Source organism: Eurosta solidaginis, chromosome 5 (genome assembly GCF_040869045.1).
Source record: "Eurosta solidaginis isolate ZX-2024a chromosome 5, ASM4086904v1, whole genome shotgun sequence".
NCBI lineage: Eukaryota > Metazoa > Arthropoda > Insecta > Diptera > Tephritidae > Eurosta > Eurosta solidaginis.
In genome coordinates, this window is record NC_090323.1 from 185,075,043 (window position 1) to 185,096,651 (window position 21,609).

Here is a 21,609-nt window from a genome sequence, read left to right on the forward strand (position 1 = left end):
TTACTAGGGTAGGAAGCGAAATTGTGAGCTCAATTTCATATCGGTTTCTTGCTAACTATTTTCAACTTTTCAATAAGAAGAAAATTGACAATATTCGGCTTTTGATTTCTTTGAATTCTCATCTTCCTCTCGCGACTGCATCCATCAGGATGTGTTCTACAGTCTCATCTTCGCGATCGTAGAATCGATAGAGGCTACTAAAAGATATACATATATACCGAGTTTATCCATGTGGCTCTTTAGCCTGCAGCCTGCAGTGACCTGTGAATATGCCTGTTAAAATCCTACGGCTGCTTTTTGGGAGGTTTATCATGGCTCCGCGTGCTCCGCCTACCACACCGTATGCCCTGGGTTCACACTCCGGGCAAAGCAACATCAAAATTTTAGAAAAAGGTTTTTCAATTAGAAGAACATTTTTCTAAGCGGGGTCGCCCCTCGGCAGTGTTTGGCAAGCGCTCCGGGTGTATTTCTGCCATGAAAAGCTCTCAGTAAAAACTCATCTGCCTTGCAGATGCCGTTCGGAGTCGGCATAAAACATGTAGGTCCCGTCCGGCCAATTTGAAAGAGAAGCTCGGCCTTAGATCTCTTCGGAGGTTATCGCGCCTTACATTTATTTTTTAAATTTTATTTTATCATGGCTTTATATCGCTTTGAGCTGTATCCTTCTGTGCGTCAGCGTTGTTTTCCGAGCCACGCTTCTTTTTGCCTGAACTCTTCCCTTATTGTGTGTGACACTATCGGAATGATCCCCTGTGTCCAGGTACCCAGGCTATCGTCATCGATTACTGGGCGCGTCACGATACTTTTTCTGGAACTTTCGCGCTTGTAGAGACTTGCCTTTTTTCATAGAAATTAACACAATTAACTTTGTAACGCTTTGCTTAATAAATCACATTAATTAAAGTATCAGAATACTATTTTCCCGAAAGTGGCGACCCTGACTTGGAAACTGGAGAATATATTGTCGGGTGACTGAATTCATCAAACTATTTGGCAGGAATTTATGCACACATCGAAATATAACTTACACAATTTATCAAGGAGGAAATTAGTTTTCGAAGAACCTGTAGACGCAGCTATGGCGCGGGATCTAAGTGAGCAGGAGAGTGAGCTACAATCCCAATTGGAAGCACTACGTATGGGAGCAACGGCATCGTCGAATACTTCTCGGCTTGCTACACAACGCATAGCAATCCACTTACGAAAATTTACTCGGGCAAATCCCCACTTATGGTTTGTACAAGTTGAGCGTTCTTTCCGTTTACATGGCATTAACGAAGATGTAGACAAATTTGAATTAGAAGAGGAAGTTGTTTTAGCTATTGAAGAACTGGTGGCTCGGCCACCGGCTTCTGAAAAATACGAGCTTCTCAAAAAGCGTTTGCTGGAAAGGTTCGCAGAGTATCTAGAGTCTAAACATCGTAGGTTGTTGCAGGGCGGGGGCACACAAGGCCTAAATCCATCCGAAATATTGTCGCATATGCGTCGCTTGCCCCTGACCCAGTCAAAGAAAGTATCATTCTCACCCTTTTTCTGTCCGAAATGCCACAGTCGATAAGACCACTTCTTACGGTATGGGAAGAGACCGATTTGGACAAACTAGCTAAATTAGTAGATAAGATGCAGAGAGCAATGTAAGTGCAGTAACAGCTACCGGGGTGTCAAAAGACGTGGGTGATTCAGTTCGCATTCTCACTCAGAAAATAGACAGCTTGCAAGACGAAGTCAATCGTTTGCAATCCGCTAGTCGTAGCCGATCACGCAGTCGTGGTAAAAACCAACGCTCTTCAAATTTGGAACAGTCGGCTCAACAAGCTACTAATTTACGTCACGGGTTTTGTTATTATCATTAAGAATTTGGTGATGAGGCCAGAAAGTGCCGTCCAAACTACTCTCGCTCATCGTTAAACTAACACAACTGTCGTCAGAAGCTCTGGCGGGCGACAGTGACACTTCTTCCAGCGAAACTCAGTTGAAGAATATCTGGGAAAGCAGATTACACATATTTGACAGTACATCGCATATACGTTTCCTCATCGATTCGGGATCAGTGGTCTCGGTAATTCCGCGTACGCTGGCCAAACAAAACTCTAAACAAGGAAATCTACTTTTATATGCAGCGAAACAAACAACAATACACACGTACGGTACCATTTTAATCGATCTTGATCTGGGCCTTCGTCGTAGATTTAAGTGACCGTTCATAGTCGCAGATGTTCAGGCCGCCATAATCGGGGCTGATTTTTTAACGCAGTTTCAATTATTTGTGGATCTCAAGAATCGGCAATTAATCGACGAAATTACAGAGTTGAAAACACCAGCATGTCTCTCAAAGACAGAACAAAATTCTGTTTCAACGCTACAAAGCACAAATAAACTCCCTGACCTTTTCCGGGTATTTATAGACGTAACAAAACCGGTCATTAAATCTACTCAGCCCAAACATCAGGTCCAGCAGAGCATCGAGACTCAAGGTATGCCGGTTGCTGAGCGGCCCAGGCGTTTGGCAGGCGAAAAATTAGCGACTGCCAAATCCGAAATAAACTTTTTAATTGAACAACGCATATGTCGGCCTTCGAAGGGTGCGTGGGCAAGTCCACTACATATGGTGGCGAAGAAAGACGGTGGTTGGCGCGCGTGTGGTAACTACCGTAAACTAAATGCTATCACCGTACCCGATCGATATCCAATTGCGCACCTATACGATTTTACTGAAAAATTACACGGTATGAAAGTTTTCTCTGCGCTTGATCTAGTTAAAGCGTACTATCAGATTCCCATGGCGGAAAACGATATTCAAAAGACAGCGGTCTGCACTCCATTTGGCCTGGTAGAATTTTTGTTTATGCCTTTCGGACTTAAAAATGCCACACAGACATTTTAAAGGTTCATGGACGACATATTTCGCGGCGTTGATTTTGTATACTGCTATATAGAAGATATACCTGTAATGTCAAAAACGATGGTCGAGCATGAGCAACATCTACGAACAGTCTTACAAATTCTTCAAAAACATGGATTGTGTATCAACATTAGTAAGTGTCAAATTGCACACACAGAAGTACGTTTTCTCAGCTATATTTTCAATGAGGATGGAACTAAGCCCCCATCGGATCGAATTACATCAATTGCAAACTATGAACGTCCGAGAACGATCAACAAGTTAGGACGTTTTCTAGGCGTTGTAAACTACTACCACAGGTGTTTACCTCGTTCCTACCATGTCCAAGCACCACTCACTGAATTGCTGGAGGATGTTAAAAAGAATGATAAACGCGAGGTGAGGTGGACACCGGAACTCGACCGGGCGTTCGACGATTGCAAGCAGAGTGTGGTCAAGGCTACACAACTAACATACCCGGTATCGGGAGCTAAATTGGCGCTTGTATGTGATGCGTCGGACGTGGCCATTGGGGCAGTCCTTGAACAGAATGTAAACGAGGTGTGGCGACCGCTGGGGTTTTCTCAAAGAAGTTGAGCACGTCGGAGAAGAACTACAGTACGTATTATCGAGAACTGCTAGCAATTTACGAGGCTATTAGATATTTCAAGAACCTGATTGAAGCACTTATTTTCGTCATAAAAACCGACCACAATCCTTTGGTCTACGCTTTCAAGCAACGGCTGGAGAAAACATCGCTTCGCCAACAGCGACATTTAAGCTACATATCACAATTTTCAACAGTAATCGTGCATGTCAAAGGGACAGACAATGTAGTCGCGGACGCATTGTCAAGATTATGTGCTATCACCTGCCTACAGCTATGAATTTAACACATATCGCCGACGCTCAAGCTAACGACCCCGAACTACCTCAGTTACTAAGTGGATCTACTTCCCTGAAACTCAAGTCAATAAGGTATGATGACAACGTCGATAATTCGACGGGATACGTTCGGCCATACATTCCTGAGAGTCTACCTTATCAAATTTTCGCATCTGTCCACGGTCTTGCACATCCTAGTGGCAGAGCAACGTTACCCCAATTGAAGCAAGCATACATCTGGCCTTCGATGAACAAAGATGTCATTTGTTGGTGTAGAAATTGCTACCATGTCAACGTGCAAAAATCAGCAGGCACAATCATCTCACGCCAGAGAAGATCTTAGTGTCAGACTCCAGGTTCGACCATGTTCATTTGGACATCGTGGTTATGCCACTACAACGAAATTTTCGATATTGCATCACTATGATAGTTCGGTTCTCTCGTTGGTCTGAAGTCGCACCTTTAACTAATATCACTGCAGAGAAGATGGCATACGCATTTTGGTCACATTGGGTGGATCGCTTCGGAACCCCGAAAACCATTACCACCGATCAGGGTACTCAGTTCGAGTCATTGGTGTTCAAGGAGTTAGCCAAGCTAATGGGATGTAAACATATCCAAACTACGGCATATCACCCACAGTCTAATAGAATGGTCGAGCGGTGGCACAGAACATTCAAAGCAGCCCTAATATGCAATGAGAAATTACCTTGGCCTGACCTCCTACCAACAGCATTTCTTGGGTTACGGACATGTTATATGGAGTCGTTGAAAGCATTAACCGCCGAGATGTTATATGGAGCTCCACTAAGAGTTCCTAACGAGCGCTAAGTGAAGGTTTCGTTGCATAAGACCAAAAACTTAAAAAAAACCTCCGATGCAACTTGGGTGTAACCACCTAAAAGGTCATATCACATCTATCGGTCCCGAGATGGTCGCCAAAAAAAACACCAACATCAATTACAACCCCGGTAAAACTTTCCGGGAGTCTCTTTATCACCACAAGCAAAAGATCACCATTGGCGGCCACCGTGGTGTGATGGTAGCGTACTCCGCCTACCATAACGTATGCCCTGGGTTCACACCCCGGGCAAAGCAACATCAAAATTTTAGAAATAAGGTTTTTCAATTAGAAGAAAATTTTTCTAAGCGGGGTCGCCCCTCGGCAGTGTTTGGCAAGCCCTCCGGGTGTATTTCTGCCATGAAAAGCTCTCAGTGAAAACTCATCTGCCTTGCAGATGCCGTTCGGAGTCGGCATAAAACATGTAGGTCCCGTCCGGCCAATTTGTAGGGAAAAGCAAGAGGAGCACGACGCAAATTGGAAGAGAAGCTCGGCCTTAGATCTCTTCGGAGGTTATCGCGCCTTACATTTATTTTTATTTTTTTAAAAGATCACCACTATCTATGAGGTATGATGGACGATACCAGTGTCGGATTCATGGTGTTAGATAGGCTTCATCACCAATTATAGTAGTTCGCGAATATGACGGATGTCTCGCAAAAAAGCAAAATTCTTTAATATATCATTCATCTGTGATAACGCACTGAAGGAGAAGAAGAACTTATTGAAACGCCAATAAGAGCTGTTACCTAGCCATAATATAAAAGTCGTGCTTGGCGACTTGACCGCCAGAGTGGGCAAAGTAAGTGTATTTTGGCAGAAAATGGTAAAGTTCACCCTTCGAGATGAAGCATAATTTTTGGATTACAGCAGGTTCAAAAATTAGAAAATCCATCAAGGCACATGGTAATCAATTTCCAGAGAGTGCTTCTCTGGGAACACTGGCCCCCTTAAATGGGGCAACATTTTAAGTTTGACACCCGGTTCTTGGTCCTTAACTGGGCCGCTTCACGACAACGCCTACTTACTTCGTATTATATAAAATATTCAAAAGGATAAAGATTTCTCTTAGAGAGTAAGTGCAACTCTTGCGTCAGTACTGTGCGCTCTTTACAGTTGTACTATTCAGTGATCTTGTTTAGTGCAACGAAGTTATTATGACGTCTAAAAACTATATATGAAAATTGTTAAAAAGTACAATGAAATACTAAGAAGGCAATTAATTTTAATTAACTCAACCACTGTATTCGTGTCAATTTAGCATGACTTTCGTGTTAAAGTAACAAGAATTCATGTAAGTTCAACGCGATTTGATCATGTTATTTTCACACTATTCCTTCATGTTGATTTAACATGTGGAAACAGTGAAAAATTTGATTCATGTTAAAATAACATGAGTGATCGTGTTGAAAAAATTTAACCTGAAAAAGTGTTAACTTAAGATGAAAATTTCTCTGGTTGTAGATCCGAGAGCACCTATTCCAGCCATTTCATCCTGAATTAAACGAGCGACTCCTCATGCTCATCCATACAGATTCGCTAAGCTCTTTTGTTAACTCTTTCCCGGAGGATGCCCGTCACACAGCAAAAGGTTCCCTTATACCGGCGCAAGTACGCAGGGTACCTGGATTACGGTAAACCTCGTTAAACTTTTCTGAGCACTTTAGCTAGTTAAATTCAAAACTCTTCGGACTAGGCTGGGACAAATCAATCTCCTAACAGCAACCTTTCAATGGCTTTACCCTGCTAAACCTATTAATCTTTTGGGGCTTCTGTTAAAGGATTTGGTTAAAAATTGTCCTTGTTGACGAGTTTCGGTAACAGCCGCGATTTTTGTATGGAAATGATTCAGAATCCTCAAAGCTCAAATGAAGTAGCAAAATAACACAACTTTAGGACGTCTACTGGATTGTACGCTCATACAACAACGGAATGCATTGACCAACCCTCGTATCTATGTATGGATGAGTGTTTGGTTCTCCAGGCGTTATTATTTGCACAAAGTGAGCTCAAAGCCATGGCGGAACGATACAAGGTGGCAGCATGGAACAGCTGATTATAAACTTTTTTATTTGATTTGATACATCAACTTCCGGCGCAGTACGATTTTGACATTTTTTCATCGAATTTACAAAAACAAAGTACATGGGATTTTTATTTATGTTTGTAGGTATGTCACCATGCTGCCACCTTGTATCGTTCCGCTATGCTCAAAGCTGAGACATTTTCTCGCACTCTTAAGCGCCAAATACACGACACGAACATTTCCGCGAACATTCCGCAATCTTGTTCTCTTTGAGACAGCGATGAATACGGACAACAATTGTGCTGCAGCAATATTGCTTGCTGTGGCAATTAAGCGTAAAAAAAATTTATACATTTCAATAAATTCACTCAGAAATTTTTTATTGTCCATTTTACTTTTCCGCGCACGTCTGTTCCGTTCAGAAATTACTACGATTATTACGATTATATGGCGAAATAGCGCCATACACGCACGAACAGTTCGCGCAAATGTTCGCCAAAAATTAAATTATTTTGACTTTTGACGAACATTTGCGCGAACTGGCAAACACCACCATACACGACAGAAAAGGTCGCAGAAACATGACATAACGGGAATGATCGCGGAAATGTTCGTGTCGTGTATTTGGCGCTTTATTTGCATTCTAGTCATAACCGTCGGCTGAAGCTCTTTTACATGCTACTTTTACGAAGATCAGTGCCAGTTGTGAGCTGAGCCGGTTTATGCTCACACTTCATTGCTATGCGAGTGAACTTCTATCCACTTCTGCGTTTTTTACTCAAGAAAATATGGTGTATGATTACAAAAAAAGAAGTTCTAAGCTCAGTGCTCATCATACCTACCAATGATGACTTACCAACTAAAAGATCGTAATACAAAAGCTTGTCTGTATGCATGATCTTTCTTATCAATGCCTATTAAAATCTAAAATTATTTACCAATTTCACACTGATAACATAAATAAAAGTAACTAATAATCAGCAATAAATGCATTAGCGTCAGTCAATTGTATGCAGGAAGCTTTTAGTCTTTTCAGAACGCGCTCACCAGCAGCCGTATTTGAGATCCACGCGTCGCATTTTTGCACACCGTGACACTTATTTACATACAACGAGTTCATAAATCTTCATATAAAAGTTATTAATAAAATTTTTTGTGAAGTTTGCATCTCAGCGGTGTTTATTGGAAGTTTTCCGCTAGAAGTGTGAAGCCTAATTAGCTATGACCAATTCATATTTTGTTGGTGTCGATGTTGGAACTGGTAGTGTGCGAGCGGCGCTTGTCGACCGGAAAGGCAAAGTGCTCAGGCAATGTGTGAAGTCAATACAAACTTGGAATCCTGAAAACGATTACTACGAGCAGTCATCCCAGGATATTTGGAGTTCGGTGTGTCACTGTGTTAAGGTGAGTCGAACAAAAATTACATAATTTTTGTCTGATAAGAGCCAGATAAACAAGATAATGATATAAATAACAAAGTAACCTTTACTTATAACCTTTTGAGATTAAACTTTTATACGGACTATAGCAGACTTATTATACCCAGCTGTACTTGTACACAAGGTATTATAACTTTGATTGGATAACGGTTGGTTGTACAGGTATAAAGGAATCGAGATAGATATAGACTTGCATATATCAAAATCATCAGTATCGAAAAAAAATTTGATTGAGCCGTGTCCGTCCGTCCGTCTGTCCGTCTGTCCGTTAACAAGATAACTTGAGTAAATATTGAGATATCTTCACCAAATTTGCTACACGAGCTTATCTGGACCCAGAATAGATTGGTATTGAAAATGAGCGAAATCGGATGATATTTGCTATGGCAGTGTGTTGGCCTAGCTAACCAAAGGTTCCCGACTTACGTGCCGAGACAACTAACATCAACTCTCGAAAAAATTTTATAAAACATTATAATTGGAGATTCACAGAGGAACTTGTTACAGACTTCTTTGCAAACATTGACGGCCAGAGGTCATACACCAATCATTAAAGGGGTTTTTCATTCTTTCCGCATGTACTGCAAATATGGCTATGATTCTAAATATTTCTTCAATATTGAGGCATGCATTCGTCCGACCATATTTCGCTTACGAGTTGATACATGCTTTTTACCAACTCTTTACCTCAGTGTTTGAACAGCTCGGCGGGTTGTCCGTCTATTCCCCGGCACTTGCTATTCTTTAGCCATATTACTGCCATTCTTCCTTCGGTATAGTCGGCTGCTGGAACGTTTTTTCGGGTATCGGGTTCGTATTCTTCTTCGCTATCAAATAATAAGGAGAAGTGCTGCCTCCACAACTTAACATTCTGTACGTCAATTACCAGATCGACGTTATCAGTCCTGCAGGAATCTCAATCTCTTGAAACCTTCGGTCAATCGCATGATTTTTTAGTAGAGTTTTCGGGTGTTATTCCTATCAGCCAGTATCTGAAGCTCCTCGAAAACATGCGGTCCTGCGTACACGTTTTTTACTTTTAAGCATACGTCCTTCTTCCCTCTCACGATAACGCTCCAAAACATCAACAATGCACGTCCGTGCGCACCGTAAGCTCAACGGTAGCATCCTTTTTTCCGAGGCACCTCGTCATTCCTCATCGTATAAGTAGTATTTTCGGCCTAGCTGGAGGCCATGGTATATGCATCGGCAGTATGCAGCTATCTTGTTGACGAACAGCTTCTGGATGGCAAAATTTTCTTTAAGAATCACTGCTTGGACTTTTTCCCTACGCGAAAAAGTGTACGTATCTTGGCTGCCAAAAGCATATGGTCGTAGTTCATATTAATATTTGGTCCTCGTAGTGTAGGAGGCAGCCAAGTAAGCTTCGTATATCTTTTTATGCTGACGAAGTCAATGAACCTCAGCCCGGTGAAAAATGTTAAATCGTGGAGGTTGAATTAAATGACTGTAAGAAGAAAGATCTCCTCCTTGCCTACCCCCGCTACCATCCAAGGCCGCATTATCTATTAGTGTGTAGGCGAAAATAAATGTTATGCCAAAACCATGTCCTAATGCGTATTACGATGAGACGCTCATTAACAACCGTGAACAACAGGTGAAGTACCTTTCCCACAACGAAGCCAACATTAAAAGTGATATCATGTATTTGCCTTCATGGGGAGATCAACCAGCCGGGCATCAGGTTTCGGATATTGCAGGTGCATGTAATCGCGTCGTAGTCCTTAAAACGTTTATCGTGGTCGTCATCAGAATAAGTATAGTTTAAAAAACTAAAAAACACGCAAATATGGTGCCGTTTTAGTATCTACAGTCCACTTAGATATTTGATGTTGATAGCACCGTAGTACAGAGGTTCGTGTCTCCGCTATTAAGCACAACTCGTTTTGTAGCGAGTTACTTAACCACTGCCGCGAGTATTCAAAATTGCCGCTAGATGGGTCTAACTCTTCTGTGAGCGCCTATCCTAGAGAGTTACAAACAAGAATACATGCAAGTGAAGCTAATATAAGGGTGTTAAAAAGGACATCCCGTCCGAAGCTTTTTGCATAATTTTTCAAGTCCAGCGCGCCACCCGGGAGCGGGGTTTGGATTTAAGTTTCCTCTTACGACAGGAATATCCCTAGGCTGTACTATGAGTCGCGTTTGTGATGTAGCTGCCACTGTTTCAGGCATCGGGTTTACTCGACAGTTCATGTATGTTAAATTTTTGTTGTTGTTGTTGCTGTAGCAGTGCTTCGCCCCATCCAATAGGTTCGACCGATCACAAATTATCATCAATATCCTCTAACGGGAGTCCAAGGAAACTTAACTTGTTGTTTCAACAGGGGTGGACCATAATGAGAGGGGTGTTAGAGGCGTTGGTTCCATGTGGGGTGTCATGTGGGGACACATTGCAAGCGGGGCATTACATTTTCTATGTCGGGGTTGATTCTGGATAGGTAAGAGTTTAACCTGTTACAGTATCCAGATCGAAGTTGAGTTAGAGTGACTCGCGTTTCCCTGGGGAGTGTGCGTTCCTCTTCCGCTAGTTTTAGGTACTGTTCTTTGAGTACTGGATTCACCGGGCAATTCCTGGTCCGACGCCTGTTTGTGGAGTTCGCTGAGGACCTGCTTGTATTTTTTGGCTTTATACGGCTGAGTTCTCAGGTTCCGTATTTCCTCATAATGCTTACGGAGATGACTCCTTAAGCCCCTGGACTGTGTTGGCTCATTAATCAGATGTCTGTTGGGATGCCCAGGTTTCTGGGTATTCAACAGGAACTGTTTGGTTAGCATCTCATTTCTCTCCCTGATGGGGAGTATTCTTGCCTCATTATGTGGATGGTGTTCTGGGGGCATAAGAAGACAACCCGTGGCGGTTCCTAGGGCAGTATTTTGGCAGGTCTGTAGCTTCTTCCAGTGAGTGGTCTTTTTTTTTTATTTTATTATTACGGCTCTCGATTTTCGGTTGCATGCGAGGCGAAAAAACTGGAGCGATCAGGGTGGTAGCCGTTCATTCTATTGCAAAGCTCATCGATCTGTGGGCCGGGATTGTGGCCATTATTGTGCAGTCATCGGCGTAGGAAACGATAGTAACTCCTTCTGGTGGCGAAGGTAATTTTGATATGTAGAAGTTAAACAAAAGTGGGGATAGGACACCACCCTGTGGCACCCCTTGCTTAATTCTTCTTGGTTTTCATGTTTCGTTTATAAATTGCACCGATGCCTGCCGACCACCCAGATAATTTGCGGTACCCCTTTTAAGACATGTGGGAAGGGTAGACCCTTCCAGGTCTTGCAGTAACGTGCCATGGTTGACCGTATCAAAAGCTTTTGATAGGTCTAGCGCAACGAGTACTGTTCTATGGGGGGGTTTAATTTAAACCGCAATTTATCTGGATGCTAATGGCATTTAGCGCGGTGGTGGTGCTATGAAGTTTTCTAAAGCCATGCTGATGACAGGCTAGCTGCAAATTTGCTTTGAAGTAGGGGAGCAAAATGGCTTCAAGCGTCTTGGCTACTGGCGATAGGAGAGATAACGGGCGATATGACTCTCCTATGTTAGCTGGTTGCCCAGGCTTTAGTAGCGGGATTACCTTGGCCATTTTCCGTTTTTCGGGAATGACAAAGGTGGAAAGAGACAGGTTGAAGACATGTGCTAAATATTTGACACCCTCTTTCCCTAGGCGTTTACCATGACCGATGGCATCCTCAACCTCTTTGGCGGTGAGGGTAATTGGAGATGCGCTGAATTTATGTTTATGTGAGTGTCTGTTGGCCCTCCGTCTAACTTTATCGACCGTAGAATGCATTATATACTGCCGGCAGAAGGCGCTCGCGCATTTTTTCGCATCCGACAGCACTTTATCGTCAAAGGCGATGGAAAATTTGTCATTGTGCTTAGACAGATTCGATAGGGACTTTACGGTGCACCAAATTTTACCTACACCGGCAGAGAGGTTACAACCGCTTAGGTGCTCCTCCCATTTCGCCCGCTTGTGTTCATCCACAAGCAATCTGATGCGTTGGTTTATATCCCTTTTTGGGGGTCGCCGGGATTGAGCTGTCTTATAAGGCCACGTTCTCTCGCTAAATTTGCGGCCTCCGCCAGAAAGTGAGGCCGAATTTCGGGAATTCTACCGACGGGAATGAAGCGAGCCGAGGCGGATTCAAAGACCTTGCGGAAAGCACGCTCCCATTGGCAAGCAACAGTTGGGATAGGGGGGGGCAGCAAAACGATTGTCTGTAAAGGATTTGTATTCGTCCCACTTTCCTTTTTTAAAGTTTATGAAAGTGCGTTTTTCTGTGACGATGAAGTCGGCGGTACGCTCGAGCGAAATAAGTATAGGCAGGTGGTCGGATGCCAATGTTACCATCGGTTGCCAGTTGACGCAGTGTACGAGACCTGTGCTCACGATTGATATATCCGGCGAACTGCGACAGCTTCCTACCATACGTGTGGGGGCGTCTCCCTTTATTGTGCAGAACGTTGTTTCTTCTATTTGATCCGCCAAAATCTCATTCCACTGTCTGCCTGCAAGTTTGAATGCCATAGATCGTGATGGCATTGAAATCACCTAAAATAATGCGATTATTTCCAGTGAGTAAGGCGCTAATGTTATGGCGGTATACACTGGGGCAACAGGTGACAGGAGGGATGTAAATGTTGATGATTTCTAGGTTTGCATCGCCTGACCGGACAGATATGCCTTGACGCTCTAAGGCACTGTTCCTGCGGCCGATGTCGGGGTCAAATATATGATATTGCACTGAGTGGTGTATGATAAACGAGAGGCCGTCCCCATTTCCGCTCTCGCGATCTTTTCTGTGGACATTATACCCAGAACAGGTTTGCAGAGCAGATCTTGCTGTGAGTTTAGTCTCTTGAATCGCAGCAATGTGGATGTTGTGCCGCTTCATGAAATCGACTATCTCCTTGATCTTCCCAGTTAGTCCATTACAGTTTAGCTGCAGAATTCTGAAGTGCATAGGGGGAGACGTCGCCACTCTGGGAGTAAGTGACGGGTGACTACGCCTGGGTTGAGGAAGGCCAGGTCGTAACTGCTGTTGTGGCCCTGAGACTGGGCGTCCTTGGGCAAGCATTGGGGTACCCGGTAGATTGGGGTTTGCGACCTGGCAACATGGCGCTATGAAACCCGTCGGGGGGTTGCCGTCGCGGAGACCAGAACATCTAGGAAAGTGGCACCGCCCAAGGCAGGAGCTGCATTGGGCAGATGTCGCAAACATATATATTCTGTGCTGGCAAACGGTTCAAACGGGGTTAGGGACTAAGAGTCTGTTTCCCTGACCTACACCATTGCTGCCGGAAAAGAGGGGGAAGAAGATGGGGGCAGGGGCTGATGCTCAGCATTGCTACCGACTCTACTACGGAGATAGTAGTTATGAGTGGGAGCGGCCGTATGAGTTGGTGGCGCCTTGAGTCGCGAGCAGCAGCGGGTACCGACTGCCTTGGGAAGTTAAATTTTTCCCCACAGCTTGTGATAGGATTACCTATTTATTGAATGGGAATTGTACTCGAGAAGAGTTTGAATAGGCTTTGTGTTTCAAGTTTTTTTTTTAATAAAAAGGTGTCTCATAGCGGTAATAGTCCAACAGTGTATCCCTCGACTATGTCTAAAAAAATTTAATCTTTTAAAGCAAGCCAGGTCAAAGTTTAATTCACTATTTCTTTTAAACATTTCAGGACGTCATCAAAGATACTAAAAAGGAAAATATCAAAGCAATCGCATACGATGCCACTTGTTCTTTGGTAATATTTGGCAGAAATGGTGAGCCCCTTACAGTGAGCAAGACTACGAAAAATGAACAAAACATCATTCTTTGGATGGATCATCGCGCACATGCCGAGGCAGCACGCATCAATGAGACCAAACACGAACTACTCAAGTATGTGGGTGGGCAAGTTTCGCTCGAAATGGAAATGCCAAAACTATTGTGGCTAAAGAACAATCTAGGAAATACGTGGAAGCAAATTTGGCGCGCTTTTGACTTAACCGATTTTCTGACATGGCGTAGCACTGGCACCGATACACGCTCACTCTGCTCGACAGTTTGTAAATGGAACTATGATGCTTCGAAAATGCACTGGAGCGCAGAATACCTGACACAAATCGGTTTGGCAGATTTGTGTCATAATAATTTTGAAATAATTGGACAGCGCGTTTGCGAGCCGGGTTCGGCGGTAGGAGACGGTATGTTAAATAACACTGGTTTACAGCCAAAATGCACCAGAGACGCCATTATGAAATTCCTATGTTAAATCACCCCCTGATTCCAAAATCAAGGTTATTTTTAATTATATGGTAACTATTTACGAATAACGGTTTTTTCAAAAAAAAAAAAAAAATTGGGTCCACTTAATCGTATATATCTCAAGAACAAATTGAGCAATTCCAAAACTGTTTGAAGCTTTTAAAAGGTAATAGAATTTGCTATAAACTGTGTATACAACACTTTTGCTAGGCCCTGCAGATTCAAAGATAACGAACAATCATTACGGATTTTTTCAATTGTAACAATATAAAAAAAATGTGTACTTTGCGAAGCAGGATCTCGAAACCTTTTTATTTTTTTGCAGATTTTTTTTTTCGCTCTAAGCTCTTTTTTATTACAAAAAAAAAGCTTTCATTCAACAAAATTGATGGACTAATACAAAAGTTATAAGCATTAAAGTAAATATATCTATTTAATACTAAGTACCCTACTGGTACATGTGTTAGTATTCGTTAGTATATTATGCTACGCCTCACATTTTTAGAAATTTCACGCGCCCAACGCTTTTATTTAATTGTCTGATCAATGGCCTATATTGATGAGGAGTGTGATGACTAGTACCTAGGACCTACCTAATTATTTTCTAGCTTTTAGTATTATTATTACTTCATGTAAGTTTTGTCTCCAATAAAAATGGTTAACTTAAAATTTTTTTTAAATTATTTTATTTTCAAGTTTTTAGTCTTTGTTTAATTGCCTATTATTTCTTATTCTATTTAGTTCATTTAGTGACTCATTATTACAAGGACTCTTTCCTGACAATTTGTTACAATATAAGTCCTCAATACATAATCCTTCCAAAGTCTTTACTCGACTCTGCGCCACGTATGTTTGTCCCTCCTCCAACTCCAAAATATTTTGATGTCACTTCTACCGGACTGTATGTAATATTTGTTCCAAATATGAGCCAAATCGGACATCATAGGTCGCTTTCTATTCATGTATGTATTATGTGTTCCACATATGGAGCAAATCGGACCACAAATACGATTTTTTTGAATATCTCGATATTTGCGCCACCTAGCGGCGATGTTTTCATAGGTTGCTTTCTATTCTTGTATGTATTATGTGTTCCAAATATGAGCCAGATCGGATCACAAATACGATTTTTGTGAATATCTCGATTTTTGCGCCACCTAGCGGCGATTTTTTTCATAGGTCGCTTTCTATTCTTGTATGTATTATGTGTTCCAAATATGGGCCAAATCGGACCACAAATACAATCTTTGTGAATATCTCGATCCTTGCGAAACCTAGCGGCGATTTTTTTCCATAGGTCGCTTTCTAATCTTGTATGTATTATGTGTTTCAAATATGAGCCAGATCGGACCACAAATACGATTTTTGTGAATATATCGATTTTTGCGCCACCTAGCGGCGATTTTTTTCATAGGTCGCTTTCTATTCTTGTATGTATTATGTGTTCCAAATATGAGCCAAATCGGACCACAAATACAATTTTTGTGAACATCTCGATCCTTGGCGATTTTTTTCCATAGGTCGCTTTCTAATCTTGTATGTATTATGTGTTCCAAATATGAGCCAAATCGGACCACAAATACGATTTTTGTGAATATCTCGATTCTTGCGCCACCTAGCGGCGATTTTTTTCATAGGTCGCTTTCTATTATTGTATGTATTATGTGTTCCAAATATTAGCCAGATCGGATCACAAATACGATTTTTGTGAATATCTCGATCCTTGCGACACCTAGCGGCGATTTTTTTCATAGGTCGCTTGCTATTCTTGTATGTATTATGTGTTCCAAATATGAACCAAATCGGATCACAAATACGATTTTTGTGAATATATCGATTTTTGCGCCACCTAGCGGCGATTTTTTTCTTATTATAGCATTGTCATCAGGTTCTGAACTATATTCCAAGTTTCAACCTTGTAGCTTATCGGGAAGTTACTTAAATTTCAATTACAAAATTCGTGGCAGCCATCCAACCAGCCATCCAACCAACCAGCCTGTCAAGTCAAGCTAAATAAATCCGTTTAAAAACTGTTAGTGCCGTTTTCTCAAACCCAGGTACATTTCAAGCAAGAGGATATTTTTAAGGCAGGTAGTGTTTTCTTTGTAGAACTAGGGAACCTTTTTGTCTAGGAAGGTTTGCATTTTTCCTTGATCTAAGTATAAATAATAGTACATTTATTTAATTTAATTTATTTATTATTACGGCTGTTTAGGCCTAAAACTTAAACTACTAAGTACAATTCATTATTATATCACTTATTTCTATTGAATATGCTGTTGGAATGCCATGTGATTCCGATCAGCATATTTACTACAAACGGACGAGTCTGGGAGCCAGTTATTTAAGGAAGATTGGAAAGGACGCGTTTCCAATCCTCCAGTGCTCCCAGCTTAAGGCAACAAAATTTGGAACTTATATTTTTCAATTATATTTGTATTTTAAGCTGTCGGAATGTATTGGTCTCCAATCAACACAGCTAAACATGTCTTTGGATGTTGGGAATTGAAAATAAAGTGTACCCAATCACCCCTCAACTTTGTTTAGTAAAGACGCTGTCGGAATGCATGAAGATTCCGATCAGCACAGCTCAAAGTATAATGGGAGGTTGAAAAGGACGTGTTTCCAATCCCCCTGCTCCAACTTTTGTTTGACCTTATTTTGGTTACACATCATATAATTTTAGTGTTATATTAATGCTGTCGGAATGCGAGTGATTCCGATCAGCAACAGTAAATATAGGCTGAAAATACCGAATTCCAGCGAAATTAGTTGTTGGAACTGTCTGGAGTTACAGGTGGCGACTGATTTTCTTTTCCTTAGGGCCGGGTGCATTGTATTTTGCTGCTACCAATATTACCATTCCCTTTTCGCGCTCCAGTGTCGGTATATCATGTAAAAAAAAATAAAAGAAAAAAAACTTTATCTTATTGGAAGGGTTTTACAATGCTCCAATAAACTTTTTTTTAAAGTATTGAAGTTATTACTACTTTTTATGTGATTAGGAAGTTCATTGAAATATTTCAGGCCCTTATAAAATATATTTTGCTTGTCCACTTCTGTTTTGAAAAGAGGTAATCTAAAATTATTTTTTTCTCTGATTACGTATGAATGTGCATCATTTACATATATAAGCTTTTCGCTGAGGTATGTTGGTAATTTACCGTGCTTAATATTAAATACAAGTTTCATACTGTGGTAGAATATGAGCTGTTTTATACTCAACCAGTTTGGTGCTTTTATCATGTTATTAATGGGAGTATCATACATCATGTTTAATATAAATCTCATAGCTTTATTTTGCATAACTTGTAGCTTATCTGCCTGAGTTACATTGGCCATAAAGAATATTGTGGGGCAATATATGAAATGCGGCTCTATGATGGATTTATACACTTTCAGTTTGTATTTTCTACTGATAAATTTACATGACCTCTTCCAAAAACCAATTTTCTTGCCTATTTTGGCAACTATATAATCAATATGATCATTAAATTTTAATTTATTATCAATCTGAACCCCTAAGTACTTGGAAGTTTTAACTTCGTTAATGTTTGAGTTCATTATTTTTAGCTCGATATTACAAGATTCCTTATTCATCGCTCTAGATATGACCATCATTAAGTTTAAGCTTATTGTTACAAAGCCACCTGTATAGGGTGTTGAAGTCTTCCTGCATTTTGCTCCTAGCTAACATGATATCAATTTCACTTACTTCGAGCAATGTGTCATCCGCAAACAGCCTTAGTTTACTATGTTTTAGCGCCGAAGATATATCATTTATATATATGTTAAATAGGACCGGTGCCAAAACCGATCCTTGTGGCAATCCAATTCCTGTCAATACCTCATCCGAGACAACCGACTCAATGGCTGTTTTTTGTCTTCGGTTACCTAAAAAGCTCTGAAACCACTGCAGCTCGTTGCCCCTAATTCCAATTTTTTCTAGTTTTTTAATCATTATATTTCTGTCTATAGTTTCAAATGCTCTCTTTAAGTCGATACCGCAAGTATACTTTTCTTTTGATTTAGTTCTTCTTTCCAACTCGATATTACATAATTTAAAGCCGTTTCACAAGAGTGGCCTTCTCTGAAACCGGATTGTTCTTTAATTAGTATTTTATTTATTTCCAAGTAACCTATGAGCTGATTTTTTACTACTGTTTCTAGAATTTTTTCGATATTCGGCAACGTGTTGATCGGTCTCAGATCTTCTGGCTTTATTGAATTTTTTACCTTCTTTATCGGCACTATTGTTGATATTTTCCATGCGTCGGGCACTATTCCCTCTACTAATGATTTATTTATGATATCCGCATAGAAATGTCCCATGTATGACACCGAATCCTTAATTACCCCTTCTGATAGTAAATTTGTTCCTCCGATTTTATTTTTTAACCTTTTAGCTACCAATATGACATCATCAACCGTAACTGCTTGGAATTTCAGACATGTGCTAACCGTGTATTGCACACTGTCGCCACTATCAAAAGTTTCGATTTCTCGATTTATGTCACCAATACTATTAACAAAGAAACAATTCAATGCATGAGCTATATCTTCGGGTGTTTCATATCTTATACCATTTACAATCACTGTCAGGATATTGTCACGCACCTCAGTTAAGTTTACTGCTTGCTTCAGGTGTTTCCACATTAATTTCCTATCAGAAGAATTTAAGGCGATATTTTTATCCATATACTTAATCTCTTTAATTTTGATTAGTTTCTTATAATAATTCGCAACTGTATTATATTCCGAAAACTCACCAGATCTTCTGGCTTGTGAGTGCAATTGGATTTTTAATTTGTTAATTTCGGTCAGTTCATGATCGTACCACTTATTTCTCAACCTCACTATCCTGTCTTGTTCTGATGTTAATAAACCCATGCTGTGTGATAAGCAGGTATTTATATATTCAACCGAGTCACTGAGATGCATATTTTTTAATACGCTGAAATCATAGTTTCTTAATAAGTAAATGAGGTTATCAGCAGAATAATTCTTCCAACACATTGTGGGTATCATTCTCCGCAGAGGATTTGAATTACACACTTTGAAAGCAAATGAAATGGTTTCGTGATCAGAAATTCTGTGATTTTCAAGATTAGTACAGGACAGTACATCAGCATTTGCATATAATAGATCTATTCTCGTTTGGGACCTCTCAGCAATCCTTGTATTGAAATTCACCATTTGCCTCATCGCGCTACATGCGCCTTGTTCCTTCATAATATCTGCAAGGCTCGCAGGATACTGTTCAGTTTATAATTGCAGTTTATAACCCGTCATTTACTTAAAAATATAATATGAATAATAGGGCGCAGAGAGTTTGAGTGTACAAATGATCCAGATATGTTCTGTTTCATCTGCGGTCAATTTATCGTTAAAAGGATGCGACGTGTGTTTTGAAATCTTTTGAAACTTACATACTATAAGTATTTTGGAATTGAGCCTAAAAACAATGAAAAACCATGGACACCGAATACTGTGTGCACTACATGTCGAGTCGAATTGATTATTTCGGAAACCGGAACAAAAAGGTGCGTGGTAAAAATTAGGAATTTGCTCCCTTTTTATGCATAGCTGACTAACTTCTGAAACTATCTATTTAGGCGACATACGAAATTTATTACACCAATGAAGTGGAGGGAACCAACTTGCCTTTCAACGGACTGCTATATTTGAACTACAAAAGAACTTGGGGTTGGAAAGTTAAGAAAAGTAACTTATGCGAGCGTATCTACAGTGTCATTACCAGAACTAAATTCAACGGAAGCTACATTGCCATAATCAAATTTAACTTTAGTTCCGGCTCCAGTTTCATTGTCAACAGCAGTATCTGATTACGCGGCATCATGTTGTACTGGATTTCAAATGGAAAACGAAAGAAACTCTTTGTCACAAGCACAACTCAATGATTGGATAAGGGATTTGGAATTGTCAAAGGAAAAGGCCGAACTACACGCCTCTCGTGTGCAACAATTTAAATTGGTTTCATCCGATGCTAAAGCAACATATTGTAGAACTCGTCACGAACAATTTTCCAAGTACTTTCGAAGGAGGACAGTTTTTGTTACTGCAAAGACATTGCTGGTCTATTCAAACAGTTTGATGAACCATATGATTCAAAAGATTGGCGATTGTTCGTAGACGCCAATAAATTAAGTTTAGAGACCGAATTTTTGTATATTGGCAACCAAAAGCCATCTATCCCGATAGCGCATGCAGTAAATACGTAGGAAACGTATGAGATAATGCAAAAATTGCTCAAATTAATCAAGTACGAAGAACATGATTGGAAAATATGTGCCGATCTTAAAGTCGTTGGAATGCTATGTGGTCTACAAAGTGGATACACAAAATACTGTTGCTTTCTATGCAAATGGGATAGCCGAGCTCGTCAAGACCACTACATCATAAAGGATTGGCCAGAACGAATCGAGTTTCAAGTTGGGGTGGATAACATAAAATACTCCCCACTTATAAAGTAGGAAAAAATAATTCTACCTCCGCTCCACATCAAGCTCGGCCTTATCAAAAACTTTGGACAAAGAAGGCGAAGCTTTCCATCATTTGAAGACAATCTTTCCAGAGATTTCAGAAGCAAAAATAAAGGAAGAGATTTTTGTGGGACCGCAAATAAGGAAAATGATGACCAATAACCATTTCAAGGAGGAGTGGAGGTAGCAGCATGGGATTCTCTTGAAAAGTTCTTCACTTCTTTTTTAGGCAAACACAAAAGTCATAACTACGAGATGATAGTGAACGACTTAATCAAAAACTATTCGGAAATGGGTAAATGAAAAAACCTATTTAAGACCGTTTTCTCAGTTAACTTTAAAACCTATCTGCCCGATAAACAAAAAACCTGTATGAAAATTTTTAAATTTACATGAGAATATATAGCCCTAAATTTGAAACCATCGTCCAGTTCCGAACAAACAAGAACGAGAAAAATGTTAACAAAAAATTTGTTCTGAATTGAAAGATAAATCCAGCCTATGAAAATTATATACTAATGTGTCACTTATGTATTTATCTAATATGTAACGTACACCTTGAAAGTGCAACCGCCCCTTTGCGCGATCAATGTGGATTAGCCCTCAGATAGCTCAGTTTAAAGACGGGATCCTCAACCCTTTTGCCACATTGATGCGAGGCGGATGTTACAATCATCATCCTCATACGCCTCCATACATCCCACCCTACCTCGGACCGCTCGTTTATTTCGGAGTTCAGCAGGTCCCCTTTACCTTTG

General features: G+C 40.6%; 1 protein-coding gene across 8 annotated transcripts in view; it reads left to right on the forward strand.

The window, feature by feature from the left end:
• Positions 1-7,351: 7,351 nt before the first annotated feature.
• Positions 7,352-21,609, forward strand: part of LOC137251808 (FGGY carbohydrate kinase domain-containing protein) — a 204,417-nt gene continuing 190,159 nt past the window's right edge. For all 8 annotated transcript variants that reach the window (XR_010953345.1, XR_010953347.1, XR_010953346.1 and 5 more), the window contains exons 1-2: positions 7,352-8,037; positions 13,780-14,287. Coding sequence is in view for 4 of the 8 variants with exons in the window: in XM_067786679.1 (XP_067642780.1) it covers positions 7,855-8,037; positions 13,780-14,287 (691 nt within the window). In the remaining 4 variants the exon portion in view is untranslated. The remainder of the gene's footprint in view (positions 8,038-13,779; positions 14,288-21,609) is intronic.